This window comes from Penicillium concentricum, assembly GCF_028827145.1.
Source record: "Penicillium concentricum strain IBT 3081 chromosome Unknown utg000004l_segment0_segment0, whole genome shotgun sequence".
Classification (NCBI taxonomy): Eukaryota; Fungi; Ascomycota; class Eurotiomycetes; order Eurotiales; family Aspergillaceae; genus Penicillium; species Penicillium concentricum.
This window is the reverse complement of record NW_026622757.1, coordinates 2,240,420-2,267,688: the sequence shown is the minus strand read 5'-3', so window position 1 is coordinate 2,267,688 and position 27,269 is coordinate 2,240,420. Positions and strand designations below refer to the sequence as shown.

General features: G+C 50.2%; 12 protein-coding genes across 12 annotated transcripts; 3 read left to right on the top strand and 9 right to left on the bottom strand.

The window, feature by feature from the left end:
- Positions 1–1,143: 1,143 nt before the first annotated feature.
- Positions 1,144–2,129, bottom strand: N7517_009808 (electron transfer flavoprotein subunit beta/FixA family protein; the record flags this gene model as incomplete). The annotated part of the gene is made up of 3 exons (XM_056727531.1): positions 1,144–1,226; positions 1,277–1,925; positions 2,079–2,129. 3 exons carry the CDS (start codon positions 2,127–2,129, stop codon positions 1,144–1,146), a joined length of 783 nt encoding a protein of 260 aa, XP_056576103.1.
- A 922-nt stretch (positions 2,130–3,051) lies between these two features.
- On the bottom strand, positions 3,052–5,148 carry tah18 (NAPDH-dependent diflavin reductase; the record flags this gene model as incomplete). Its single annotated transcript, XM_056727530.1, has 4 exons — positions 3,052–4,546; positions 4,610–4,708; positions 4,760–4,935; positions 4,990–5,148. 4 exons carry the CDS (start codon positions 5,146–5,148, stop codon positions 3,052–3,054), a joined length of 1,929 nt encoding a protein of 642 aa, XP_056576102.1.
- Positions 5,149–5,812: 664 nt separating this feature from the next.
- On the bottom strand, positions 5,813–6,716 carry N7517_009806 (DNA-directed RNA polymerase III subunit C31; the record flags this gene model as incomplete). Its single annotated transcript, XM_056727529.1, has 3 exons — positions 5,813–6,186; positions 6,259–6,505; positions 6,609–6,716. The coding sequence occupies 3 exons, from the start codon at positions 6,714–6,716 to the stop codon at positions 5,813–5,815; spliced, it is 729 nt and encodes a 242-aa protein (XP_056576101.1).
- A 309-nt stretch (positions 6,717–7,025) lies between these two features.
- Positions 7,026–8,975, bottom strand: N7517_009805 (uncharacterized protein; the record flags this gene model as incomplete). Its single annotated transcript, XM_056727528.1, has 1 exon — positions 7,026–8,975. The coding sequence occupies one exon, from the start codon at positions 8,973–8,975 to the stop codon at positions 7,026–7,028; it is 1,950 nt and encodes a 649-aa protein (XP_056576100.1).
- A 58-nt stretch (positions 8,976–9,033) lies between these two features.
- On the top strand, positions 9,034–10,531 carry N7517_009804 (COP9 signalosome complex subunit 6; the record flags this gene model as incomplete). Its single annotated transcript, XM_056727527.1, has 3 exons — positions 9,034–9,472; positions 9,540–10,016; positions 10,080–10,531. 3 exons carry the CDS (start codon positions 9,034–9,036, stop codon positions 10,529–10,531), a joined length of 1,368 nt encoding a protein of 455 aa, XP_056576099.1.
- Positions 10,532–11,100: 569 nt separating this feature from the next.
- On the bottom strand, positions 11,101–12,945 carry N7517_009803 (OSTA/TMEM184 family protein; the record flags this gene model as incomplete). Its single annotated transcript, XM_056727526.1, has 6 exons — positions 11,101–11,874; positions 11,938–12,087; positions 12,156–12,281; positions 12,337–12,631; positions 12,696–12,846; positions 12,906–12,945. 6 exons carry the CDS (start codon positions 12,943–12,945, stop codon positions 11,101–11,103), a joined length of 1,536 nt encoding a protein of 511 aa, XP_056576098.1.
- Positions 12,946–13,324: 379 nt separating this feature from the next.
- On the bottom strand, positions 13,325–15,127 carry N7517_009802 (SAP domain protein; the record flags this gene model as incomplete). The annotated part of the gene is made up of 1 exon (XM_056727525.1): positions 13,325–15,127. One exon carries the CDS (start codon positions 15,125–15,127, stop codon positions 13,325–13,327), a length of 1,803 nt encoding a protein of 600 aa, XP_056576097.1.
- Positions 15,128–15,883: 756 nt separating this feature from the next.
- Positions 15,884–18,391, bottom strand: aguA (alpha-glucuronidase; the record flags this gene model as incomplete). The annotated part of the gene is made up of 1 exon (XM_056727524.1): positions 15,884–18,391. The coding sequence occupies one exon, from the start codon at positions 18,389–18,391 to the stop codon at positions 15,884–15,886; it is 2,508 nt and encodes an 835-aa protein (XP_056576096.1).
- A 662-nt stretch (positions 18,392–19,053) lies between these two features.
- On the bottom strand, positions 19,054–19,612 carry N7517_009800 (60S ribosomal protein eL30; the record flags this gene model as incomplete). Its single annotated transcript, XM_056727523.1, has 3 exons — positions 19,054–19,149; positions 19,333–19,487; positions 19,543–19,612. The coding sequence occupies 3 exons, from the start codon at positions 19,610–19,612 to the stop codon at positions 19,054–19,056; spliced, it is 321 nt and encodes a 106-aa protein (XP_056576095.1).
- Positions 19,613–19,901: 289 nt separating this feature from the next.
- met2 (homoserine O-acetyltransferase) lies at positions 19,902–21,454 on the top strand (the record flags this gene model as incomplete). Its single annotated transcript, XM_056727522.1, has 2 exons — positions 19,902–19,938; positions 19,992–21,454. The coding sequence occupies 2 exons, from the start codon at positions 19,902–19,904 to the stop codon at positions 21,452–21,454; spliced, it is 1,500 nt and encodes a 499-aa protein (XP_056576094.1).
- Positions 21,455–22,691: 1,237 nt separating this feature from the next.
- N7517_009798 (uncharacterized protein) lies at positions 22,692–24,116 on the top strand (the record flags this gene model as incomplete). Its single annotated transcript, XM_056727521.1, has 1 exon — positions 22,692–24,116. One exon carries the CDS (start codon positions 22,692–22,694, stop codon positions 24,114–24,116), a length of 1,425 nt encoding a protein of 474 aa, XP_056576093.1.
- Positions 24,117–24,585: 469 nt separating this feature from the next.
- On the bottom strand, positions 24,586–27,253 carry N7517_009797 (beta-glucosidase; the record flags this gene model as incomplete). The annotated part of the gene is made up of 3 exons (XM_056727520.1): positions 24,586–26,431; positions 26,504–27,110; positions 27,184–27,253. 3 exons carry the CDS (start codon positions 27,251–27,253, stop codon positions 24,586–24,588), a joined length of 2,523 nt encoding a protein of 840 aa, XP_056576092.1.
- Positions 27,254–27,269: the final 16 nt, after the last annotated feature.

Genomic DNA, 27,269 nt, shown 5'->3' with positions numbered 1-27,269 from the left:
AACTTATTGATATTTACTTATTGTAGTCCATTTGAAATAGAATCTTCTACATCAAACTCTTAGAAATGACCAGTCCAGATACATACCTCCCCCACTTCGAAAAAAAATAAAATTAAAAGCCCTGACCTCCAGGGAACGCGTATCAAGGCATTTCATCTAGATTATATCTATTCAAATGTTCCGTGCTGGAAAAACATACATCCCTTTAGAACATGAAACAATGACATTGTTATGACTTCGTTCCTTTTTGATTTGCATCCTCAGTGGATCCCGTAGATGACAGCTCAGTCTAGGCTGACCTCGGGGGCCGATCGACCACGCTATAGGCAATGTACGCATCCGTCGGCTCGGTTTTCCCGTACCCCATTGTGATTTGAGATTAGAGATCTTTTCAGCTGAAATGCCAGCGCATATTCTAGTGCATCCCCGGTAATAATGCAAGATCCCAGATCTTTCGTGCTGATCTCATAACACATGTACGAAGTACGCTAATGTACTTGGGCAAATGGGGAAATTCCAGAATCATGTACCATATCCTTATTCACATGGTGCTTTGCAATGCTAATCAAACCCTAGAAAAAATGTTTTATGACTGTGAGGCTCTCGGAACCATCATAGCCAATAGAGCAGAGTTGGGCACTGTGGCTGACAATGGGATTATATTATTGCCTCGGGCTGAGATGGACCTTGGGCGCTATATAGGTCCGATTGGTTAGATTGGCTAGATATCAATAAAAAGACCCTTCCAAGGTTGGAAGAGTAATACATATGAGCCATACCTATCCAGGGTGGCTATCACTCCATATTACTCCATAGTTCCTAGACGCGAGATCTAGACACTCTAGCGCCGCTGTGGCGAATGTGATCCACGATGCTGCAGTAGTGCCCCCTGCGAACGATGACTATAAATCCTTAAAAGGATGCCTAATTGAGCACGTCAATTGGGACTAGTGGATCTAGTGCAGGCTATCAATTATAAAGGATATGTTTTCATTTATATGAAGATCTAGCATCCAACACATGCCTCTCGCCACAGGGCCAGAAACCGTGGGAGAAATGCGCAAGACGAATCCAAATCTAGTGGGTAACATTTAAAGGCGATGGTATAGAAACACAGTGCAATCAAGAACAAGCTTAGCGCATTTACAACGCGCCCAACTCCTTAAGCTTGGAGACAAGGCCATCGACATCCTGGACCTTGCCACCACCCTTTCGTGGCGGGGGTTCTACAAAACATTAGCTCAATCCCACGAAATGGCAAACCAAAAGTACGTACCGGTAACCTTCAGAGTCTTCAATCGACGTGTATCTTCGACACCGAAATCGGCAAGAGTCTTCTTCTCAAGAGGCTTCTTCTTGGCCTTCATAATGTTGGGCAAGCTAGCGTACCGAGGCTCGTTCAACCGCAGATCCGTAGTGATAACCATAGGCAGCTTGGCGCGGAGAGTCTCAACACCACCGTCGACCTCATGGGTAATCTCAACGGTACCAGCTTCATCCTTAATGTCAACTTTGCTGGCCTGCGTAGCCTGGGGCCACCCAAGTAGACCGGCAAGCATCTGACCAGTCTGACCCTGGTCACCGTCAATCGCCTGCTTACCCAGCAGCACGAGGTTGATATTCTGCTCCTTGACGACGGCCTGCAGCATCTTGGCAATGGTCAGCGGCTCCGGGCCGCCGTCACCCTTGTCTGGTACGTCGATGTGAAAGGCTCGGTCAGCGCCCATGGCCATGGCGGTGCGGAGGACGTCGGGGCATTTCGGGCCGCCGGCGGAAAGTGCGAGGATGTCTTCGACCTTAATGGGGCCCTTGCGCTCGCGAAGGCGGACGGCCTCTTCGATTGAGAGCTCGTCAAATGGGTTCAAGGAGTGCTTGACACTAGCGGTTTCGACACCGGTCTGAGCTTTGTTGATGCGAGGTTTGATCTGTTGGGTTCAGATATGGACGTCAGTCGCGATATCCCAATCCCAGAGTGAGTGGTGGGGGTCATGGAGACCCTGTTGAGAGGTACAGCTCCGAGCATCGGTCGCCCGGAGCTGCACTTGGAGGGGCCATAGTTGAATGGGCACTTGACCTACCGCATAGTCAATCACGCGCTTGACGGGCACCAATATCCTTAAGCCGCTCATTTTGTGTAGACAGTAGTCGAGCAAGGGCCAATTCCTGAGTTGATTTAAGGAAGGTTGGAGACTCAGAGGGAGAAAGCGTGCGGTGACGGAGTGCCAAGAAATCAAAAACGCCGACGCGGCCCGAGTTTAACCCTCCTCGCACCACTACCTCCCCATAATACTGTAGACTTTTGCGGCCATAATGACAACAAGCGCTTGGGGTCGGAGCATCAATGCCGTGGAAATCTTACAGGTATTGAGCATTTTTCTGACTTTATGTTGCTAAAGCTTCATTTTGGTTAAGTACTGCTCCAAGTTGTTTACCCTTGACTAACAGTTACTCATGGAAACTGTATTGTACAATTGTGCCCATAAGTATGCCATATGACGGGCATTTCATAGACTAGAAGGAATGTAGTTGTACGCCAAGATACAAGGGGGCAATCCAACAGGGAGACTATTCAACTGCGTGTATATTTCAGCCCACTCTTATTATACTATTAGCTAGGCAGTCTCTTCCTCTATACACATCATCGTTCATGATACGGAGTACACTTTATATACCTAAAGAATTTTTTTTCATAATCAGATAAACCCTATTAAAATAAGTAACAAGAGTTCTAGATCACAAGCAAGATCTATTAAAAAAAACAATGAAAGGAAACATACGCATGGACAAGCCTAATGGAAAAAGAACCAGACGGCAATTAGCCATGGAATCGATATGGGGTTGCTGATGGCCGCAATTCTTCGCTGTAGTCACATCACCGAGCCTGCCGAGGTTAACCATACAGCCTACATATTGCACATGTCCGATAATGAACATTGTTTTGCATTTGACAAGACTGAGAAGATTGTCATATTGTAATTGGTTGGCATGGTCATTAAATGTATAGTCTATTCCTAATACATGTCTTTTCTGCAAACTAAGTATTCACACCAATCACCAAGTTTCTTGTTTGTAGCGGCCGCTTTGCTCCATACCAATGAGATACCCCTCAGCCTGGGAACGGGTGAAAGGCTGCCCCGGCAAAGGAGCCCCTCCGTTCTGGAAGGCTTCGATGAGGGCTTCGCGCACAGCTTGGGGCATGCGACCCGAGGAGCCACAAATATAAACAGACCCCTGCATATCATGCAACAGACGGAAGAAGAGCGAGAAGTTCTCGCGCACGGTATCTTGAACGTAGACCTTACGTTGCTGATCACGCGAAAAAGCAGTAAGTACCTGCAATGGGATGAGCTTGCTGAGCTCTGCCCACTCTTCCTCGAAGAAGAAGTCGGATTCTCGGTTTCGGCCTCCATATAGGAGAACCGTAGGGCCAATTGGTGGACTGACTCCGGGATTTTGCTCGCGGTAAGCCAGCACAAGTGCCGCTTTCTCCCAAAGCATAGAGCGCAGGGGTGCAACTCCAGTGCCCGGTCCAATGAGCACGGTTGCCCCTGTCAGTTGCTGGACTGAAGACTTGAGACCACCAGGCTGGAGCTGGACTTGAAGGGTGCTACCTGGCCGCAGGACGGAGAGATACTTAGTACAGACTCCCTCGCGGATTCTCTTGATCACTGTCTGGTATTTGACAATAGCAATGAGTAGTTCGAATTGTGTATTGCCATCAGCAGTTTGCTTGCGTTTTCCGCCGCTGGCAATGCTGAATTGGCGGGCGCGCATGGCCGGAAGAACAGATATCGCGTGCTGCCAGGGAATTTTGACAGTGTCGAACTCATGCAGAACCTCAAGTATGCTACGTCGTGGGCGTGTCGTGTAATCCCATAGCTCGTCGATATATTCGGGATTTGTGAATTCTAGTAACCGTTCTTTGTGCATTTCATCGTTGGTGTAGTGTGCAATTGTGGAGAAGAAGGATCGGCGGGGTATCCCTTTCACGTCAAGATAGTCTATGAGGAGGGCACGGAGGGTGAGGTCGGGATAAGAATTAAGGCCAGGAATGGGCGGTGGTGATGGAATATCTCCTGTTGGAACAAGGGAGACTCGTTGATCTGCCTGATCGTTCCAACCCATCAAGTCAATAAGGGTTTGAACATCGATTGAAGAGCTTTTCGGTGTGATGGCGAGCATGTCTCCGGGAACGTAAGAAACAGAGCCTGGGACGGCCAGGGTGATATGGCGCACATCTTGCCAATGCTTTCGTGGAGTCACGCGCCGATTTTCGGTCAATGTTGCAGAGAGCGAGTGTGGGATGGGTCGGGAGTCATGGTCCAGATGGTGTAGTCCCGGATATTCATCTGTAGAAGCTTGGTGCTCATTTGCAACGGCAGCTTGGGGCATTGGGACAGGATCGGTCTCCTCCGCCAACTGTAACTTCCACTTTGGTGGGAGCTGCACATCTTCTGGGATCGGGTGTTGTCCAGCAGGGAGAGGATGTCTACTCAGTAAATGTTTTCGAAAATCTGTCATCCATGGTAGGAAAGTTCCCTCAAGTCTGCGTATCAAGCCATGTAAGCCGTGAACAAATACCTAGAGTGAGGATCAAGATAGTGCTGACTCTTCTGGGTGTTGCTGGTCTGCTTCACCCGTGGGATAGATTTCATTTGCCCCAAGTTGTAATAGTCGTTTATAGAGCTTGCGTATCGCCCAATTGAATCTATCACAATCAATCAGCCATTGAAAAAAATGGTGGTGAGGGCTTCCATACTTCGGATACGAGCTATCTCCCAGCCCAAAACAAGTGAAATTTACGCCATTCAAAAAGGTAGCAGGTAGCTTTTTCAGCAAGAGCGACTTCCAAAAAGATCGCGCATTGGCTGGAAAATCGCCTTGTCCGGTAGTGGAGGTCACAAATATGGCGAATGTGTATGAAAGAAGGGATTCCTACGGTCCCATGGGCATTAGCCATCTGGACGGTCATTGCAGAGAAGTACATACCGGCTTGCATTGATTCAACTCGGATACATGTGTCGCGAAACGGAGCCGCTCAGTCAAGGCGCCCAATTCCTCAGCCACTTCCTGCGCATTGCCCGTTTCGGAGCCATATAGAATGAGCACGGACCGTCCTAAGGGACGTGGACCTACGGTGTCGCCCATTCTGCGCTCTGATGTCTAAGTGTCTGAACAGTCCTTGCATTGCCCCTCCAAAATTCGGTTGACGTCACCCGAAGACCAATCAATCTTATCAAAATATCCACCGCCCTATCTACCGCCGACCCGAGTTGATCTTTCTATAGTCTAGAATACTTGGGCATTGAGGAGGATAATCATGTCGAAAACGTAGGTCTAAGAAGAACGATAAAGAGATAAAGACTTTTAAGAATAGTAGTATACACTTTTCATAGTTGAAAAGCCTGGGCAAGCGTGCTAGACGGACGGGGGCTAAATGGAGGTGCAGATATCAGAGTAGGAGATATCTTTGGCCAACATTTACTCTGGAACTGGCTGTTTGTTGGCTCAAAGAAAACAAAGCCTCTGCCTTGCATATTTCCCACTAGGGCTTGAAGAACTTAGAAGTTCTCGCTGCTTCTTTCGCTTGGAGTATGCCTAGTAACTGGTTATATACTATGTGAAGTGGTTAATTTGCTTCGAATATCCAAATGGCCTGGGTTACTGGAGAGTTATCTGCACTGAACACACTGAACAATCCACTGTGGCATCGAATAGATACAAAGGATATGCCAAAGAGGCATGGATCGGACCGCTGAAGAGCCATAGTAAGGCTAAATTGTAAGAAAAAAGGGTATCGTGAATCTGCTTTTCAGAAGTCATCGTCGCCGCCGCCGCCTCCACCGTCTTCATCACCCATATCATCTTCTCCATCGTCGAAGTACTGTTCAGCATTGTAATCGCCGCCCATTTCATCATCGTCTTCGGAGAAGTCGTCATCCATAATTTCCTCTTCCTGTTCATCATCCCCATCAATCAATGCGCCTTCATCCGCATCTGCTTCTCCATCCTCCTCGTCTTCACCGGCGGCCACGCGCTTCGAAGGTCCGGCTTCGTCTTCTTCGTCTTCGAAACCGCGCTTCACTCCAGCGGCCGAGGACTGGGCCTGGTAGCCATCCAGGGACGCGTCAGGTCGGAAGTTCGGCTGGAGGGTTTGCCATAGCTCGCGGGGAAAGAATTTCAAGACTAAACGATTCAAGGATGCGGGGTCAGTTGTCTGGAGCCGTAGAGAAACCAACGCTCGCAAGGTTAACTTACAATAAGTCCGTCCGGTGATCTTGGGAAGGGTGCGGCGTTTCTTTTGATAACGGCCGGAATAAGTGGGCATGCCATGAAAAGCGTCAAAGTTGGCGCGCGCGGCGCTGCCTTTTTTAGCGTTGGAAGATGACGCATCGAGAACCGAGTAATAGGGGCCCTCGTGAAAGCTTTCGCGCAACTCGCGGTAGTAGTCTACCTGGGTTTGTTCTGCGGGGCTCAACTTCCGAGCAAACGGGACAGTATATTTCTGCGGATAGGGTAAGTTAGGCGCTGTAGATTTCGACATGATGGAAATTGGTGCATTGCAAGAGGAGGATTTCCTGGAGAGCCAGGCCAAGAAGCAAACATACAGGGTACAACGGCGTTGGAGCTGTGTCTGGCTCTCCACCGGGGTCAGCGTCCCATGTAAACTCTGTGCCTGGGGGCTTTTTGCCCTTTGGCGCCCCACGACGTGACATAATTGTGATATAGAGGCGTCAATTAATACGAGTTAACGAATATAGACCATTTTTCATGATATAACTGCGGATAGATGATCATGACTCCGGAAAAATACATTTCTTCACCGCCCACCCGAAACAGCACTAGGGCTGGCATAATCCCTAAATGCTTCCCCGCGTGGGCGCTAAGATAACAGACGCTGATCTTTACTTTGTACTTCGTTCACAATACATTGAACTTGATATTGATTTAATTGAACACGAGACTAGGGAATCACTAAACTGGTTCATGTGTTTTTTTTTTTTTTTTTCAAATTTCTTGCAAGTTCATAGTCCGGCAGTCATTATCTGAGTACCGCCGGATTGCACGGGTCCCCAGGGACCCTCGTTCACACGCTGTTGTAGTGTTCGCATGATATCTTCAAACCCTTCCACCTGGCCATCGGTTTCTTGCAACCGGCTGTGCAGTGCTACAAGAACATCATGCTTCGCAGTGGCAACTTTCCAAACAACACTCTGGGTATCACCTGCACCACCCCCGACGAACTCTGCATAGGAGCGAGGTGGCTTGAAAAGATATGGGAGAAGAGTGGTCAGGGCAGGTGGAGTAAGAACTGCCCATGCTCCGGATTTGGGGAAAAATCCACTAGTAGCTGGGGATAGCTCACCAAGACCCTCTTCGGAGGGCAGCTGGAACCGCGATGAGTTCGTATTGACAGGCGCTGAAGGTGAGGGCTTCCAGTTCGCTGTTGTAATAGCCCTCATGAAAGTGATGGCCGACAAAGCAATATCTTTCATCACTAGGACGTCGGCAGCGCCCACGACATTGTCCCAAAAAGTGGGGTGTTGGTTGACGTAGAGGAAGTAGAGGATGCGCGCTGCAGCTGCTTCGCGGTCCCAGTCAGTTGGGGTTGAGCCGGATGTGTTCAGGTCCATTGAGTCAGAAATTCCAGTTCGCTGGGGTCCGTGGAAAATTTTCGCCAGAACATCCAGAGCTTCGCCATTTGGAGGGTTTGTGGGAATTGCGAGAACCGGGTTGGCGCCATGTCTACCCGCTTCTATGAGAAGCACCCGGGGCAGTGAAGCTAAAATAGCCAGATGACCTGTGGGTACTTCGCCATGTGCCCATTGCGCGGTAGGAATGGCGAGAGATCTGTTGATGCGGGAGATAATCCCATCAAGTAGGGTAGAGGGGTTCTGCAATAAGTGGTTGGGATACATCTCGGCGTACCGAGCCACATATGCCATGATTGGGCCGGATAGGTAGAGAAGATCCACCGAGTCCAGCTTGGACTCGTCGAGATAATAAGTCAGCACTTGGGAATGCAGCTTGTGTGCAACAAGGAAGTCGAGGGCAGGGGATGAGAAAGTCGAAGTAGACTGCACTGAGCTTCGAGCGACGAGGCCTGGCCCATCTATCTCTAGTAGCTCGCGGAAGAAGTTCAGCAGCGTCATATGCATCAAGACATCGCTCACTTCGACCATATGACTGGTTGCAAAATGCAGGAGACTACTGCTCTGGTATTTAGCCTCGATTTCCGGTACTTGGGCTGTTGAGATGATGTCCCAGCGTAGTTTTCCAGCTTTCACCAGGAGAGTCATTAGTCTGCCCTGTGCAAGCGTTCTTTCACGTTTAGAGAGATCACCAGGGGCATCACTCTGGAGACTACATAACCCGAACAATAGACCGTAGACATCCTTATCAGTGAATACTCTCCTCCACAAGAGTCCCTGTCCTGCATGAATTTCATCACCGGTATGCTCATATTCCCCATTTTCCAAATGATTAGCGACGTCAACCTCTAAAAGCTCCCATAATGTGTCGAGTGCAGCCTGTGCGACTTCGGCCGAAGATGTTGAAAGCCACAGCTCCACAAGTGAAGCCACCAAGTTTGAATCACCTGCAACTATGGCAGCTTCACTGCATTTTTGTCCAGCTTTAGCTAGCAGCGAGAGAGCTAGGAGATTGATTGGTGGTGATGGGGCTTTGAAGCCAGCGACAAGATTGATCGGAGGATCGATAGATTGGAGATCGGTGAAGGTGAAGTAGGCGGTAGCTCTAATTCCGAGGGTTGTGATAGGCGTAGGGTCTTCTTGCAAGATGGGAAGGAGAGCAGAAATTTGCGATAGAAGAGTGGCAGGAACCACAGGGTCGGTGGATTCGACTAGTTGCAACTTCAACTTTTCGATGAGAGGAATGTCCAAGGCCGTGGAGGGGTTCTCCTGGACTTGAGCGAGGTGTGATCTCACTGCATCAAATGTCGAAGGAACTGACATTGTGACTTCTTGGAATATGTTCAGTTCTTCCAATAACCAGTCACGGACTTAGACCGAAATGGATACCTCTGTGACAGGCGAAGCTCGCCCTTTGCGCCGCGGGGAAAGCTCACATATGCCTCAGGCATCAGCATCAAACCAACCAAACATGACCGCATCAACCAAGCGTATCTACTACTCCGTCCCTCACCAGAAGTTCCTCTACATCCCAGGATTACAGCCTACAGTCATGGAGCCTCCACGGTGTCTGGTATCTCAGAAATCATCCGATTCGGGTCTCCATATCCAGCTACACCCACTCGTTCTCCTCACTGTCTCCGACCAAATTACCCGACACGCTGCCCGACAGCAGCATGGGCCGATAATTGGCGCTCTCTTAGGCCAGCAGAATGGACGAGAGATTACACTTGAGCATGCATTCGAATGCCCGGTTACTTGCGGGCTGAAGGATGAGATTATTTTGCCGGCGGCATGGTTTGAAGAACGACTCCAGCAGTGTACGTGGAACCCCTCACAAGATCAATTAGATCTGTTCTCAGCGAGTGCAAACTGACCATATTACAGTCAAGGGTGTGCACAAAGAACCCGCTCTCGACCTTGTTGGATGGTGGTCAACCGCGCCATCGACCGGGCCAAGTGACGCCCATCTCCCCCTTCACCGACAGATCCTCCAGGACTACAACGAATCTGCGGTCTTCCTCGCCTTCCATCCCTCACAGCTCCAAGATGCAGGTTCAAATGGCGGCAAGCTTCCTTTAACCGTGTACGAGAGCGTTCATGAAGGCGAGACCGCCCCCGATGCAAGCAAGGACATGCAAGTTGATGGCGAGGAGCCGGTGCCGAATATCAAATTCAGGGAGCTGCCCTACTCAGTGGAAACAGGAGAATCCGAGATGATCGGTATCGATACTATTGTTCAGGCTTCTGGCACCGCTTCTTTGAATGCGACACAGGAACCGACCAAGCGCGCTCAGCAGACAGAACAGACAGAGTCGAATAAGCAGAGCTCGCAGGTTGAACTCTCACAAGAGGAAGAGGAGTGTAAGTTTTCACAGTCTCAAAATAGCTGCTACTTGAATGGTTCATACTGACTGATTTGAAAAGTAATCGCAAGCCTCAGCACTCGCCTCAATGCCGTTCGCACACTCGAATCCCGCATCTCCCTCATCAAATCCTACCTCTCCAGTCTGTCAGAAGCGGATTTCAGCTCAGATCGACCAAAGGACAATACATCTACGACCAAGTTGTCACACCCAATCCTCCGCAACATCAACTCTCTCCTCTCGCACCTGTCCATCCTCTCTCCGTCGGAACAAAGCACCTTCTCCACCGAAGTCCTCTCGCAGAGCAACGATGTGCTATTGATCTCGCTACTTGGCCAACTCGGCGACAACGTCAAGGCCATGCGCGAATTGGGCCGCAAGTCTGCAGTCGTTCAGACTGCGCGTCACGTATCCACTGCCCGCAAGGATCCCGCCATGCTCCAAAGGAGCTTCAACGAGGAGTTCTATGCCCAGGGTGGACGTGGGGGTCCTGGCAATGGGATGTATTCATGATAGTAGTCAGTTCTTGACTGTTTCCACGATCAGCCCATGAAAATACCCCCGCAACTGCCAATATACCGGATCTTGGGCCTAGGCTTTTACCTGCTTTGCTTAGACAGTGTTTCTTTCTGGGTCCGTGTCAAGGCCATTTAGACGAGATAACGAACTTTGATATGATTATTCTTCATTTTTCCCCTATTCAATTGGTGACACCAGAGGTCTAGTTCAGACAAACTATACTATACAAGAAATGTAAACCCACACCGATGTTGAGATAATGTGTACCGATGGAGATATGACAAAGGTAAAAATGAAAAAGGGAATAAGAAAAATAATAATACAAAAATCAAAAACATGCCGCTATGTAAACAGGCGGGTATCCATACCTATCCAAACAACAGGACAGAAAGAGAAAAGTAAAAGCGCAAAAATCTCGAAGTGCTCGTGGGTAGCGTGAGGTAAGAAGAAGAATATTGTTTGCACCTCAATCACGGCTGAAACATGCATATCATAGGTATCAAAGCAAGCTCTGCCAATATGAGATGTGTATACCCGAGTCATAATTGAATCATAGATACGGATCATGAATGATGGTTGGTAGGATATGGAGGAGGAGGATGGTAAGGATCCGGCATGGGCATAGGGACTTGCTCACGGAGAGGGCCGTTGAATGGGTAAGGCTGGACCGGCGATTCCGAGTACAGATTGTCATGACTGCGAAGCGAGGGATCCTCATAGGGCGACGAGGTTCGCCCGTACAAACCAGTTGACGGGTTTTGAACATGGTCATCGAAGTCCGACGCATACGGCGGGGTGCCCGTGAGCGCGATCTCGGGATTTGGTTGTGCGTGGGCGAGAAGCACATCGGCCTCTTCGTAGGGCGTGTCACCATAACGGCCCGTTCGGCCTCCTGACATGGCCGTTCCGGCACCACGGTAAGTCGTTCCATGTTGGGTGAGTTCGCTGCCGTGCTGGGGTGGCTGGAGGCCGAGTGACTCGTCTTGTGGCTGATAGCTGGGGTCCAGCATACGACTTTTGCGGCCGACAAACAGCCAACGGGCACTTCGACCAATGGCCTTTAAGAGGTCCAATGGGTTCATGGCATCGATCAAGGCCCTTATGCCATAGCGTCCACCTTGATATGCAGCCTTACCGTTGCCGTAGAAATCAGTCACTTCGCTTGACTGGTTGGCGAGGGTGTAGGACTTCCATGAGAAGGCCCAGAGATGGAGTATACCAAATATAGCCATCTCGCAGTTGATCATCAGCTCCGGGAGTCCGACTTTGAGATCGTTCATGGCGATTTTGTCAGTCGCTGATATAGCGCCTTCGGAGACTAGAAGGTTGATGAGTATCTAGAACGTGGAAACATGAGTTAGTGAGCCAATTTGGCAGGAGACGATGCTAAGAAGACATACCGACTGCCAGAATGAAAGGAAAATGACGAGCTTGATCGACAGGATCTTCAAAAATGGCTGATGTTGCTTGATATCTTGGCTGGTCTGGTGGTAGAACTGGATCAGGCAGTACATGGCGATAGTGACTGAGACCGATTCAATGACGACGGTCTAACAAGAGATTATTAGCGGATCGACAAAGGATGAAACCCAAGACTTCGTAGCGACTTCAAACATACCCAGATATGCGCAAATGCGGGACTCAGCGACGCCTCGCAGTACACCCCGAAAGCCTGCGCGACAACCGCAACGATGGTCATAAGAACGCGCATCAGACAGTATTGGAAAACCCCGACCCAGACAATCTGTACAATGATCAGTACCCTAAAATTCCTCAACATCTGCTCAAGTTCGTCTTACATTGAACCATGTCAATCCACTGCGCGGTGTCCGCCAGATGCGGTCGCCACCACAGCATTTTTGAAGCCAACTCAACGGCCAGAGCCATTCCTTTGGCTGAATTCCACGGAAGTAATCCTTCTGGCTGTGTAGATCCGGGGCGATATAGTGGCACATGAGGGAAAAGAAGGCGGAGATACAGAACGCTTCGTAGCAGTCACCCATGACCTCAAAGTAGACAGAGTCACGGTAGAAGTAAATGCTGAGCCATGCGACGAGGGAATAGACGGGGACCATAAATAGGATACGAATAATACTGCGAGACGAGGACCATGTTAGCAATGCTCGCGTGACGCGTTAACCTGGGGAAGGGGACTCACTGTCGCTGTTCGATCGGCTTGCTGTAATGTGTTGCATGTAGCATAATCAGGACTAAAGATACAACACAGGCGACAATAGCGCAAGCGCCGCCCACCAGGAGTGCTAGGGAATGAAATGTAATGCCGCCATCCCAGAGTGCGACCTCCTCAACTAGTTCCAATCAGTTCACTGAAAAGTTCAAGGTGTGGGGGGGGGGGGGTGCAACACACTCGCTTCTTCCTCTGTGGTATTACACACTGGCCAGCCCATGGTTGCTGGGGTGAAAATGGCAGAGAGTTGTTGGACCGAACCTTTTTCCCCCTTTATCTCTTATCCAGATCGACAGGGGAAGACGCCACCGAAGATCAAGTGAAATATTGAGGAACAACTTTGCGATGTATTTTGTATGGAGCAAAAGCAAGACAAGGGCGTTGTGGCTGATTTATGCACAGCCTGTCAAGTCTTGAAAATTCCCCGATTTCCTTGGATCGTCGGCAGCTTAAAGGCTTAGTCTTTGGTCTATTTTTATTTTCTTGGCTTTATAGGTTAGGTGGACCCGGCTTTTGATACTTTCATAATTTGATTTAGCATTTTTGCTAAAAGACTATTGTACATGGCCATGGCCCAACTACATTTAACCTTAGAAAGTTCAAGAGCGCCATGAATCCCCACGCCGTCCACCACGTCCCCGTCCACGAGGTCCGGGACCACCTCGAGGTCCAGGTCCGAATCGCTCGGGGCCAATGTCCACGAACTTATCGTCATCTTCAAAAGTGATTCGCCGCATCTCATCACCACCACGACGTGGGAACGTGCCCTTCTTAATCAGCTCATCAAATTGGTCCAGACGTTTGTCGGCAACCGGACGTGGAACGGGAAGGTAGTACAGCTTGGGCTTTGTAGTGGTAGATTCGAACAATTCATCCAGAGGCTTAAACCCCTGCCCCGGTCGTGACGGAGGTGCGGGAGCCGCGGGAGCCGCGGGAGGTGCGTTGGAAAGGCGACGGTCAAGCTGCTCAATATCGCGGCGCGGGCCCAAGGGAGGAGTACGATTGAAACCTGATTCACGTCGTCCAGAGGGAGTGGTGCCCACCTCGGCGAGGGTAGCCGTGGTTCCGTCATCAGACGTCTCATATCTCACTTCCCAACGAGCAGCAGCGCCAGCGCGGTCTCGGGATTTCTCTTCTGTCTCAATCCATTCCTTGATCTTCTCGTCAGGGATGAAATCTGCTCGGAGATTCTTGCGGTTCCGCTCGTTGGGCCACACAGTCCCATGGACAGCAGAACGAACCCGCGAGGCTGCTGCGAGACTGGTGAAACTCACGAAACAGTGAGTCTTGATAGCATCGAGATAGAAGTCAACGATGGCATCGGAATCTGTGGTCCCGGGGGCGGATGCGAGGCTGGCCAGGTGTTTGCGGAGTGCAGTCGGCTGGAGTGGACGCATAAGGCCGTCGATATAGAGGGCAGAAGTTGCAGGGTGCAACGCGGGGGTGGTCTCCGCATCCTGCATTGTGATATCTCTTGGGGGAGAGGCGGGCTGGGTTGATGCACCGGCAGGTGCGAATAGGTTGCGAAACCGAGCGTCTTGCTTGGTGGGGGTTTTGTGTGAGTCTGTTTGTGTCTCAATAGGTTGTTTGTCTGTGTGGCCCTCCGCTGCTTTTTGGTCTTCAGGCTTTGAATCACTAAGCACCTCATCGTGAGAAACTGACACCTCATCGTCTTTCAGCAACACGCGCGGGCTGGTTTCCTTCGCACGAGCCTTCTTATTCGCAATCTCTTCCAGAGTAGGAGCCGGGCTCTGGCTGCGGCGTTTCCGTTTGCGCGTATCCTCCAATGCATCTTCAACTGGGAGAGGTGTCGATAACTCGGTGTCAACCTCCGAGGTTTGGGCAGCAGATCTGATCGATTTTTCTTGAGCCTTTGTGGCCTCCTCGTCCTTCGCACCTTGGGCTGCTTCATCCATTTGTAGCTGGGAAGGTGCAGCTGTAGGGTATTCATTTTCAGGGGTAATATTCTCTGTTTGTGTCTCTGTAGGCTTTGCAGCATCTTCGACTTTTTGCGATTTCACATCGGCTGCTGAAACTGCTTCTCCTTCGGTCGACTCGTCCACCTGCATTTGTCCATCATGAGTTGGGTCCGATACCGACACGGGTGCTGTTGTTTCCTCGGTTTGTGTGATTGATTCTTTCTTTGATTGCTCAGGCTGTTCATTCTCTGATTCTTCGGGCTGCGACTTTGCTTGCGAAACACCATCTGGCGCAGATGGCTGTGATTCGGTGGATTCTTCTGCTGAAGCTGCTGGTTCTGTCGTGTCCTGGTTTGTTTGTGAGTCAAGCTCAACCAATTTGTCAATGAATTGCTGCTTGAGGCGGAGGCCAGTCTGAGGGACGCCGCGCTTCTTGCACTCGGCCTTCAAATCAGCCACTTTCAACGACGAATAGTCAGTCATGATGACAGACTTTCATCAAAGGGGTTAAAAAGTGAAGTTTGAATGAGATGAAATCAATTGCTTATATCAGAAAGAATAAGACAATTGGTTGCAGCGCAGGGATTGAATCTGGGGACGCGATGGAAATGCGCGCCGATGATGTAGGACGCTAGCCGTATCCGGACTGGCGTCACTCTTGTCTGAACAATGCGGATGCACACATGTATGTACGTGTTTCTCTCTTCAATAATTCAAGTTAAAAAAAAGTGACCTATTTGAAAAAAGATCGAGGAGAATTTTAAATGATTAGTCTTATTTAAGTACATGATTTGACCATTCATAGCACCACAAACTACAACGCAGGCCTAACTCATATCGATGGCAGTTCACTAACATTGTATGCAATTGTGACAATATGGGGGAGACTATATATACAAGAAGTGAATATGCGACAATGCCGCTGCTATCACCCGGAGAAAAAACAGACATTGATGCCAGCCGGGAGGAGCTGTCTACAAGTGGAAGGATAGCCTTGCCTCCGGTCTTAACTTGGGACCAGTGCCTCTGCTAGATGGAAAGGTTTTAGATGGTACATGTGGTACAAAATGTACACTACCTACACCGGGCAAGTCGTAACATTGCTTCTACCACTCTTCTCTATATATTCTTAGGGGATTGTCATACTATGTAGTAGGCAGTTGGACTGAGATACTGCAAGTGGAGAGGTAGCCAACATAGATATATTGACAGTGATCTAGTCATTCGACAAGAGTGCTTCTAATCTACAATACCCGCTGGCAGCAAAGCCACATAGTCCAATGGCGCCAGCTCAGTGCCATCAGGCGTCCCGACAATCTTCAATGTGTCGCCCTTGCGAATCTTGACACCCCGGAACTTGATACGAATCGCGGAATGCCCATCCAGATAGATAGAAGGCGTGTGGCTAAAGTTATCCTCACTATTACCAACCCATTGGCCGATTTTTCGATTATTCAGGTAAACTTTCCATTGTGACTGGCCACCGTAGACATCGTAGTAATTCACTGCAAGGTCATAGATCCCAGAGGGGAAGTTTATTTTTGTTGAAGCGGTCCCGGCTGCGGTGTTCGAAGTTGTAACAATTGCAACATAACCAGAGGCTGCTTCGAAGGGGCTAACGCTGTAAGTCTTGTAGCCCTCTAGCTTCATGTCTTCCGCTTCAATGCGCCATGGGTGATGGTCGACACGCTTAGCCTGGTCGGGGATTCCAGAAAGATTGTAATAAAAGTTATTGATCGCATCTCTCCACACAATTGAGTGACCGCTCTGGTAGTCTAGGAAGTGTCGGACATGAATGTATCGCTCAGTATCAATCTTGCCATGAAGTGATTCCCACTGCGTGAGGAAAGACTGGGCAGTTTTGGCCCCGCTGTAGTGTTCGTCGTAGAAGTGCTGAATAACGGTCTTCCCAGAGTGCAGACGATGAGTGTATTTCACATGGTGGAACCATAGCAGAAGATCGTCTGGTGTGGTGTCGATGTTCTCATACATGGCAGCGATTTCATCCGGATACTGACCCGAAAAGCCTGTCCCGTGTGCCACCGTCCGATCCATTCCAATGCTAGTTTTGTTCGCGCGGGTCCATTGGCCCCAGCCGTTGTTGTCTTGGGATGCAGGGTTGGGACCATAGTGAGTGTATAGAATATCTGTCAAGGTCTGGATGCCCAAATTCCCGCTATATTGTTCGTAGGCGGGCCATGATTCCATGGAAATGCGAGTGATGGTGTCGAGTACCTTGCGGTCCAGCCCAAAGGTCAGTCTAATCCAGTCTTGCAGAATGTCCTGGGCATCATCTGCCGGGTTCCAAGCCAAGCGACCATATGCATATAGGTTTGACATAGACAAATGGCTACCAAGCCAGGTGGTGTTCGTGCCCACATTGACAACAGCTGCTGATCCGCCCAGTTTCCGATTGAACCGTTTACCAGCCACAACATCACGAACGAGTGAAGGCTGGTGGTCGATGCGGAGGTCAGAGTCTAAGATTGTCTTCCAAAGGGGGGCAACATAGACCAAATGCGACTGCTGCCCAAGGTATTCTTGCGTAACCTGCAGTTCAATGGCCATGCTGGTTTTGCGCAAATTTGCAAACAATGCCGATGGTGGCTCACGGACCTGGAAATCAATTGGGCCGTACTTAATTTGGATCACCACGTTGTCGTCAAATTCGCCATCTAGATGCTTGAAAAAGTCCACTGCAGCATTTGCACGATCATGCGTCCAGACTGACTCGTCCAGGTGATGGTCGTAGACAAACGCGCGATACATAACAATTCCACTGTAGGGCAGGACTGCTTTGGCAAAAAGATTCGCTGCATCTGCGAGGGTCCTATTATATGTCTGGGGGCCTGGTTCTCCCTCTGAGTCGGCCTTGATAAGGTAACCAGCCATGTCAGGAACTCGATCATAGACCTGAGTCGTAATATTCGACCACCACTCGACGACAGATGCATCGAGAGGATCGAAAGTGCTAAGCCCCCCATAAGTCTTGGGGGATGCGAAATTGAGCGATAGGCCCACTTGTATACCATATGGGCGGAAGACATCGGCGATTCTAGCCACGCCATCGAGGTTTGTGGGAGTCAACAGGGTAGCATTCGCATTGACATTATTGATAACGACAGCATTGATTCTGATTGAGGCCAAGAGGCGGGCGTATTCAGCAACGCGGGTTAGGTCATCGACGATTTGACCGTCCTTGAAGAAGATAGAGGGGCCACCATAGCCGCGCTCGATTCTTCCATCCATGTTATCCCATTGATTCACCCAGCGAATAGGCGCAGAAGGATTGGATGCATAGGCGACATTGGAGAAATTTCCCTGTGCAAGCATCGACAAGTATTCAAAGGTGCCATAGAGCGCACCTCTCTCGTTTTGTCCAAGGATTTGAACGTCTTTCCCCTTGATGTCAAGCCAAAAGCCATCCTCTTCCAGTTCAGGTACACCTTTCACAGCGCCACAGATTTCTCGATATTGATCAATCGTGCCAACAATAACCGAGAATGCCTTGCACTTGTTGTGTGTGACTTTCACACGCTTCCCATAAACACCTTTGAGACCATTCTGCAGCTCCGTCCCCGCAACATACACCGGACTTGTCTCAGTCGCATTGAGGGTGACGATACTCGAAGGGAGGTTGGAATAACATTGACCTGAACAGGGCAATGATGCGTACCGCAGCCAACCATCGAGGCCATTTTCAGCGGCTGCAAAGCCCAAGGAGGCAAAGAAGAGTAGTGTACGCATTGTAGCCAGAGTTTCTGGTCTATGAGCGTATACCTAATCCCTCATCCCAGATCAAGTTCCCCTTTTATATCAAATTCCCCGCGAAAATCACACCACTGGGAGATTCGCCGATGGCACATAGTTGTCGGCGAAACTTCAGGCTAAATGAGTGATACGTCTAAGCTAAGTAATACAGGCTATGTACTTGCAGTGTTTCCCCGCAAAGATTGCGGAGTTGTGTGGGGGTTTGGCACGGACATCAACACTGAATTTCTTCACGCCTAATGTTGATAGTGCTACTGACAAGGGGTCCACGGGATATACCCCGTATTAGCCTGTTGGTCAATGGGTGTGGCTTATGGCTAAGTACCCAAAATGAGATTAAGATCAGCGCCACGAAGCCCTTAAGGGACTAGATAAGGCCCAAGTTGGACAAAAACGGGCAAACTCATCATAATGGAATGCATTTGGGCATTAAAATTTTAGGCTATTTCTATGAAATGGCGGAGTCCGAAGACAAGCGCATATAATAAAGTGACCAAGTATCTTGGCACGCTTGTCTAGAATATGCCTAGTTTGGAAAAGACGCATGTACGCAGTTTATCATTATTCGTGGAAGATTTTTTTGTTCAAGAATGGTTCAAGATTCTATTTATTTTATGGCACGCAACAGGGCGACACGCTTAAGCCTCACGGCTCAGGATGTCGGAGTCACCGGCATCGAGGATGGCCATGGCGGAGCAGCGGAAGAGCTTACCGCAAGCGGTACCGAGCTCAATCTATAGGGCGAGTTAGTCCAATTCGCTCTCCGGGATGCCTTTCGGTGATCCCTTCGCTGAGCAACTTCACTCTCCGAAGTGGTAGTTTTGACCGACTTCTTCTCTGAGTAGTGTAGCTGACACCGAGGTGCGACAGCCGATTTTTCAAGCTGCCGACCCGAAGGAAAGGGGAATGAAACGTACGTTGTTGCCGTTGAAGTGGTGAACGGGGGTCTTGGCGAGCATGGCGTAGTACTCAAGCTCGGACTTGCGCAGGGGAGGGCAGTTTCCGGAGATGAGGACCAGCTTGGCCTTGCCAGAGCGGAGGGTCTTCATGGTGGACTTGGTACCCATGGTAACTGAGAGAATTTGTTAGTGAATTGCTCATTTGTGCGATCGAAAGGAGCTGCTTACCCTTGCCAGACTTCATCACAAGCGCCAGGCGCGAGGAGAGGGTATCACCGGACTTCTTAGTCTTGACCATTTTGAATGTTTTGAGGGGTTGGCTCGTAAGAAGATTTGTTGGATGGTTGGCTAGGGAAGAAGAAAATTCGCACAGATGGGAAAAAAGGTTAATTGTGGAGCGAGCCCTAGCCGCACGTGACAGCACGTGACAGCACGTGACAGATCACCGCTTTATTTTCTGCCACCGGGACCGGAGAACCACTGCGGGGTCTTTTTTTGACTCACTCCATTTTATATTACTACAAGTACACCCTGTTCTCAATTTCCATTTCTTGTTTTTCTTTATTTTGCATCTTGTCTTTTTCACAATGGCCGAAACTAGCAGTACCCCTACTGCGCAATACCGTCAGTCTATCCCCCTTCATTCTTACCAAATGAACCGCTACTAAATCCCGTAGAGAGAGTCGATTCGCAGCCTGAGAACCCCTATGCCCAGTTGATCGAGGAGCAATCCATTGCGGTCATCCCTTCCTTCAAACTTGAATCCGGTGTCACCCTTTACAATGTCCCGGTCGCATACACCACACGCGGAACCCTCGCTCCCAATGGTGATAATGTGCTGGTGATCTGTCACGCTCTTAGTGGCAGTGCCGATGTCGCTGACTGGTGGGGCCCTCTTCTTGGTGGTCCTGGCCAAGCTTTTGATGTCTCCCGGTTCTTCGTGATCTGCCTCAACAGTTTGGGCAGCCCGTACGGAAGTGCAAGTGCTGTGACCTACAAGGATGGTAAGCCTGAAAATGGCTACTATGGACCTGAGTTTCCCTTGACGACTGTCCGTGACGATGTCAACATCCACAAACTCGTCCTGGATGACCTCGGTGTCAAGCAGATTGCTGCAGTGGTCGGTGGATCCATGGGTGGAATGCTTACTTTGGAATACGCATTTTTCGGCAAAGATTATGTGCGAGCTATTGTGCCGATTGCGACTTCAGCGCGCCATTCTGCATGGTGCATCAGTTGGGGCGAGGCACAACGGCAGAGCATCTACAGTGATCCAAAGTATGACGATGGCTACTATGCATTTGACGACCCGCCATCCACCGGCCTCGGTGCAGCTCGCATGTCAGCACTTCTCACTTACCGCAGCCGCAACTCATTCGAGTCTCGGTTCGGTCGCAATGTACCAGATCCAACCAAGCCGCGAAACATTAATGGCACTGAGAAGCTCCCCACTCCTCCGAACGAGCACTGGGCCATCCACAACGACGGACACCGTGGTGGAACCACTTCCCGCTCGGAGAGCAGACAAGGATCACCCGCTCCTGTGAACGAGGCCGAGGTCCAGTTCATGGACCCGCAATTCTCTGGCACCAAAACATTTGCTCCAGATGTTGACGCAAAGCCCAAGCTGACTGCATCCGGCCGTCCTCGTCCACCGACCTACTTCTCTGCACAGTCATATCTTCGTTACCAGGGTGACAAATTCGTCAAGCGATTCGATGCCAACTGCTACATTGCCATGACACGCAAACTCGATACGCACGATGTGTCCCGCCGCCGCGGCAATCCTAGCACCGAGACCGAGGATACTGTCCTCGAGGCCCTCGGGCGGGTAGAGCAGCCAGCTCTAGTCCTAGGCATCGAGTCGGATGGACTTTTCACATTCGCCGAGCAACAAGAGGTTGCAGCCGGCATCCCCAATTCTCGCCTGGAGCGCATCGATAGCCCTGAGGGCCACGACGCATTCTTGCTTCAATTTGAACAAGTCAACCGCCACATCGTCCAGTTCTTCCATGAAGTCCTGCCCGATATCATGGCCAAGTCAAGCGCCGATGGTGCCGCTGCTGTGGCCAGTGTCACTAAGCTGACAAAGAGCAGCACCTTTGGTGAGGCCGAAGTGGAGGATATCACCGCTTGGTAGAGCGTTGAAATCCCCAAAAAAGTATTGTCAGGCGCAGTTTCTGCCGCCAATCCCATGCTCAAGTCTGGGTCCAGAATCCCGTAAAGGGGTCCGCGACCGGATAGATGTCATGGCGCATCAGGGGAAGTAGGTTGCCGTTCTTTTTTCCGTTCCGCCAGTCAGGGAGATGAGCATCCAACTGCCTCTCCCGTCTCTCACTTGGCCTTTGTCCTTGTCCGAGAAGACTGTCAAAGAAGCATCCAACTGCTCTCCATCAGACCCGCCCTCTGGGTCAATTTCTTCCGGGGGGATACTTCCTCCACCGGGGGGTGATGGGTCCGTTTATCGGTATTGATAGCCGTTATCTTTGCGACATGCACCTCGCATTAAATAAAAAATAAATATAAAATCACAAATCTGGATATATACGTTGATACCTTGACATTTGCGAAACAGATAAGGGCAGGACCGGTTTACATTCGAATCGGATAGCTCACGGCAATAAATAGTAAGCAATAGGCATAGGGGGATAATATGCAGGAAGTACGCCTCGGTTCAATTTGAAGTGAAAAAGGGTTCAAGCTAGAAAGATAACTTGGCCCGAGCTGAATGGTCAGAAACATGCGCCAGTGTTCATGCAGGCGCTATATTGTATTTATAAAAACTTATATGTTTACCTAGGTATGCGACTCTTAATATGATTTTCCATATTTACTCTAGTGCTATGGAGTACCCATATTTTCCATTTTCTCCGTTATAGCGTTATAGCGTGCAAAAATAGTCCAGTCTAGATTAGTGTCCTAATTTGAATCACACGCTAACACCGATAGGCGCTTAGACCCTTTCTATTAAAATGCCAGGATTTACACCCTAAAAGGTCATTGGTTATCTTTATACCTAGGTTGTTCTTGATACGGAGTAGGAGTATCTTTTTTTTATGCAGACTAGTAATATTATCTTTCCTTAACCGCTTAGCTTTATTTTGACTTATTTCCTCTTTTTCTCTGTTCTCTTATATGATTCTGGCCTGCATTCCCATCCCGCATACCACACAGTTGTGCCGACAACGCTTGAATTTTCCCTTCCACATAGTTCGGGAGATTGGTTTGATCTGCAGCTGCATCGCCAGTCGTTTGAGCTACAGTGGGGTCACAAATGAGACGCCATTTTCATTGTTTATCCTCTCTGTGTTGATCCTCAGCCATATACATTCGAATCCTTGCCGTCGGAACGTAAACAAAGAGAAAATTACACAGAGATGGAGCACAAGTTATCAGCGAAAGCAACCAAAATACGCCACCGTCTGACCTTCACCAGAAGCAGCTCCGCACGAGGTACAGCCTTAACATTAGTCTCGCCCATTGAGACCAATCCATCAACCAGCCGTCCCCAGTCAGCGCCAAATCCCGAGTCTCCCACACAAAACGAGCCAACATGGGACCTCAAGGATCCCGATTCCAGCCGAGGCTACAATTTCACAGATGAACTGGGCTACTTCCGCCCTGTATCGCCGTTCATTGACCGCCAAGACATCAAAGAAGACCTCGAAGATGATATCAAACATGCATGCGCCATGCTATCTCACAGCATTGATCGTGGCATCCCAGCCGTACTGTCCCACCGGAGCGCCGTGCCAGTCTGGACAAATGCAAAAAAACCCGCTGGTCAGCCTAGTGCCGATGCAGCTCCTCTATCTTTAGAACAACATGTTATCCTTCTATCGGCGCCCAAACCAATCAACCCCGAAACAGAAAGCACCAAACATGATTCCGGCGTCGGTATGAGCTTCAATTCTACCAGCCAACCAGGGAGACCATACGACAACAGCGCATCGGGCACAAATACTTCAGCCCGGTTCTATAACAAACGACCCTCCGCCTCACCACCACACAGCCCATCAGCAGTAACCCCTTCCCGGAGCCAGAGTCTAGCAACAACCTTCGAAGAAGACCAAAGAATGCGAGCATACTCGTCAAGCCCGGTTCCCTTCCCATACAGTCCTCCCCAACCCAACAGCGAATGGAAATTCGAGCCAATGACGCTCGACAGTCCAGTCAGCCCACTCAGTGAAACCAACTCTCAGCTCGAAGCCACCGAATCCGAGCTCAAGACAGAGCCACCAAATGCCGACAGAAATAAAAACAAACCCGAGACATTCTCTCCAGCCCTATCCCCACCTCTCGGCGGGGTAGACAAGACTTGGCTTCGCGCTAGCAGAGAAATGCAACGCCAATTCGAAGAAAAATTGACCCAAACCAAAGAGACAAAACCAGTGATCCGGTTCTACAGTTCCTACAACCAAACAACAGGCGATTTCAATCCCCGTGAATGGCCGAAGAATTTCTGGGATCGGGATCCAAGTGTCTACAGCGAAGTCTCACTAGCTTCACCACGGGCTGGAACCACATCGAGACCAGAAACAGGAAACCCGAGATTGGGTACTGCTTCGACGAATGAAGAGGTGTCTGGCGGATACCCGTATCCAACGTTTGTCGGGTCCAGCGGGATGTCTTACTCGTCTTCTTGTTTGGGCAATGAGATTAAGAACCAGGGACGTGTTTACTCTGTTGATGTACCTGCTTTGTCGCCTAAAAATAACCGGCGGAAGAAGGCTTCGCTTTTGTTAAGGAAGTTGGCTGGGCTGGGGATGAAGCGGAAGGAAAATGAGAATGGAGTCTGTTGATAGTAGGTTGTGGGGGTTTGTGGGCGTTTGGATATGCATCACAGGGATTTGAGCAGTTCATTGATTCCTTCATCCAGGCGTATTCGTATTCGTATCTTTTGATATAGATGGTCTGTTCTTTTCTGTGTATATACCCCTTATTCTTTTCTGTTCTACCATTTTATCAGATCTGTTTGGGTTTAGGGACATTCAATGTATGTTTTTATTATTGAGGTTTATTTCAAAAAGCATCATTTTCATACAACTTCCACCGTGTATAGGTGACCTTTTCCCTGGCCACATTTTCTCTTCAAAAAACTAGATCTACTTCTAGACCACTTTTATGAAGTTGAATAAAATAAAAATTCCCATTTGGAATATGGAAGAAATCTCGTAAAAATGCCAAGCCAACCCCGATCCACAGATAAAAATAACATCACTCGTGAGACATGGTCCTATATAAAGACAAAACCTATCAAATACCACAGCCCTACAGACCAAGCCAGAACCGGGTCTTGCCAACATCAAACTCGCCATGCAGCTCCTCAGCCCCAGTACCCGTAACGAGAACCTTGTACGTGCCCTTCTCAGAGATCCACTGCTCCCGCTCCTCATCCCACCAGCTGGTAGCCAACTTCTTCTCAACAACCAACTGCACAGACTTAGTCTCACCGGGCTGCAGGAAAACCTTCTGGAAAGCCTTAAGCTCGCGCACAGGACGGCCAACATCAGTCTTGGGGGGCACGATCCAGAGCTGCACGATCTCGGCGCCAGCCACAGAGCCCGTATTGGAGACAGTCACCGACGCAGTGACGGGCTCACCGGACTCGGTGTACTTGCCCTGCTCGGGAACGGTCTCGATACTCAGATCTGAGCGCGCGAAAGTAGTGTATGACAGACCATGTCCGAAAGCGAAGCCTGGCGCGACATCGCTCTTCTCGAAGTACCGGTAGCCAACGTAGATATCCTCGCCGTACAGGACGCGGCCACGCTCGGAACGGAAGTTCAGGTAGGAGGGGTTATCTTGCAGGCGGCGGGGGAAGGTGATGGGTAGCTTAGCGGAGGGGTTGACGTCGCCGTAGAGGACGTCTGCGATGCCGTTTCCGCACTCGTTACCGCCGAACCAGGCTTGCACGAGGGCTTTGGCTTTGTCTGCCCACGGCATTGTGACCGGTGTGCCGGATTGGATGACGACAACTGCGTTGGGGTTCACCTCTAGCACGCGGCTGATCAGATCGTCGCTGCCAGGGGGTAGATCCATGTGTTCGCGATCGTGGCCTTCAGTCTCCCACTCCAGGGTGAGACCGGCGAAGATGACGACTTGATCGGCGGTCTTGGCTTGCTCGACTGCGTTGGAGATCAGCTCTTCTTGGCTCACTTGTCGGCTGGCGCCGAAACGGAAGCCGCCTGGGCCGAAGGCGACAATTCCACGTGTGTCGAGGTCGGAGGTTGGGGCGCTGCCGAACTGGAAGACAACCTTGTATGTCTGGCCGGCCTTGAGCTCTTTGCTGCCGATCTCTTCGATGGTGGCAGTGCCGAAGAAGGCGGAGCCTTGCTTCTGGTTCTTGGTGTTGTCGACGACCACTTCGCCGTCGATGAGGAGTTGGCCTGTGCCGACGACTGTCACGCCGAAGTCGTAGACTCCGCTCTCCTCGGGAGTGAATGATCCCTCCATATCGACGTAGTAGGTCATAGACTTGATCTTAGGGTTGACGTAGTCCATCAGGAATCCGGAGGACTCAAGCAGATGCAACTCGTCCACGACCTGTCGGTCCGCACCAGAGCTGGGGTGCTCATTGTAGACCTTGAATGTGAAGCCAGGCTTGCCATCTGCGGTCTTCAGCAGCGGACCCAAAAGCGGCAGCTCCTTGTGGGAGTACACGCCCTGGCTGTATTTGACCTCTCCGTTGGTCTTGGCAGAGACACCATCGAACGGAGTGACAGTGTAGTATGGGGCCAGAGAGGCCGAGCCACCACCACAGTAAGCAGCAATCTTAGCGTTGGGTCCAATGACCAGCAGAGACCCATCCTTCTTAAGGGGAAGAATATCATCCTCGTTCTTCATGAGCACGACAGACTCGGCAGCAGCACGGCGCATCAGAGCCTGGTCTTCTGGCCGGTTGAGGGCCTTCTCAGGTGCTCCCTCGGGGATGCCCAGGGGCTCAACCCAGTTCACCAGGTTGAGGATGTTGCGCACGCGCTCATCGAGCTGGTACTGAGCCACCTTGTTTGACGAGACGGCGTGTGCAAGAGTCTCACCACGCCAGCGGGTCTTACCGGGCATCTCGATGTCGAGGCCGGCGATGATGGCATCGGAGGTACTGTAGGTACCAAACCTAATGAAAATCAACCGTTAGCTTCCGAATAAATAAAAAGAGTTAACATAATGAAATATCACAGATACTCACCAATCACTCATAATAAGACCCTCCCAACCCCACTCCTTGCGCAAGATATCATCAATAATAGCCTTGTTCTCGCTAACATGAGTTCCATTAACCTTATTATAAGCGGTCATGATGCACTGCGAGCGACAAATGCGCATAGCCAACTGGAACGGCATCAGGTAAATCTCACGCAAAGCACGGTTAGTAAGAATGCTGCTAACAGCCAAGCGCTCATGCTCCTGGTCATTGCAGACAAAGTGCTTAAGTGTAGCAGCAACACCCTTCTCCTGCATTGCCTTGCAGAAGTGGCCGGCCAGCGTACCGGAGAGCACACCATCCTCCGAGAAGGACTCGAAGCCACGGCCGCCTAGCGGCGAACGCTGGGTGTTGATCGTTGGGCCCAACACGATGTGCGTGCCTTTTGCGATCGCCTCGTCACCCATCAATGCACCGACCTCTGCTAGCAGCTCGGTATCCCAGGTTGCGCCGAGAGCTGTTGCGCAAGGGAAGCATGCTGCCGGGATACCATTGAAGAAACGAGTTCCACGGACGCCATTTGGACCATCGGACATGCGCAGTGCGGGGATGTTTAGGCGTGGGACGGATTCTGTGTGCCAGAAGTCACGACCTGGTAGGATGAGGTTAGTCTCGACTTGATCAATGGCTGGAATTGCATCATTGGCAATGGAAGTTGGATTTACCAGCTGTGAGGGCCACCTTCTCGCCGAGGGTGAGCTCCTCAATGGCTTTCTCGACGTCAATTCGAGCCATAATGTAATGTAGTTCT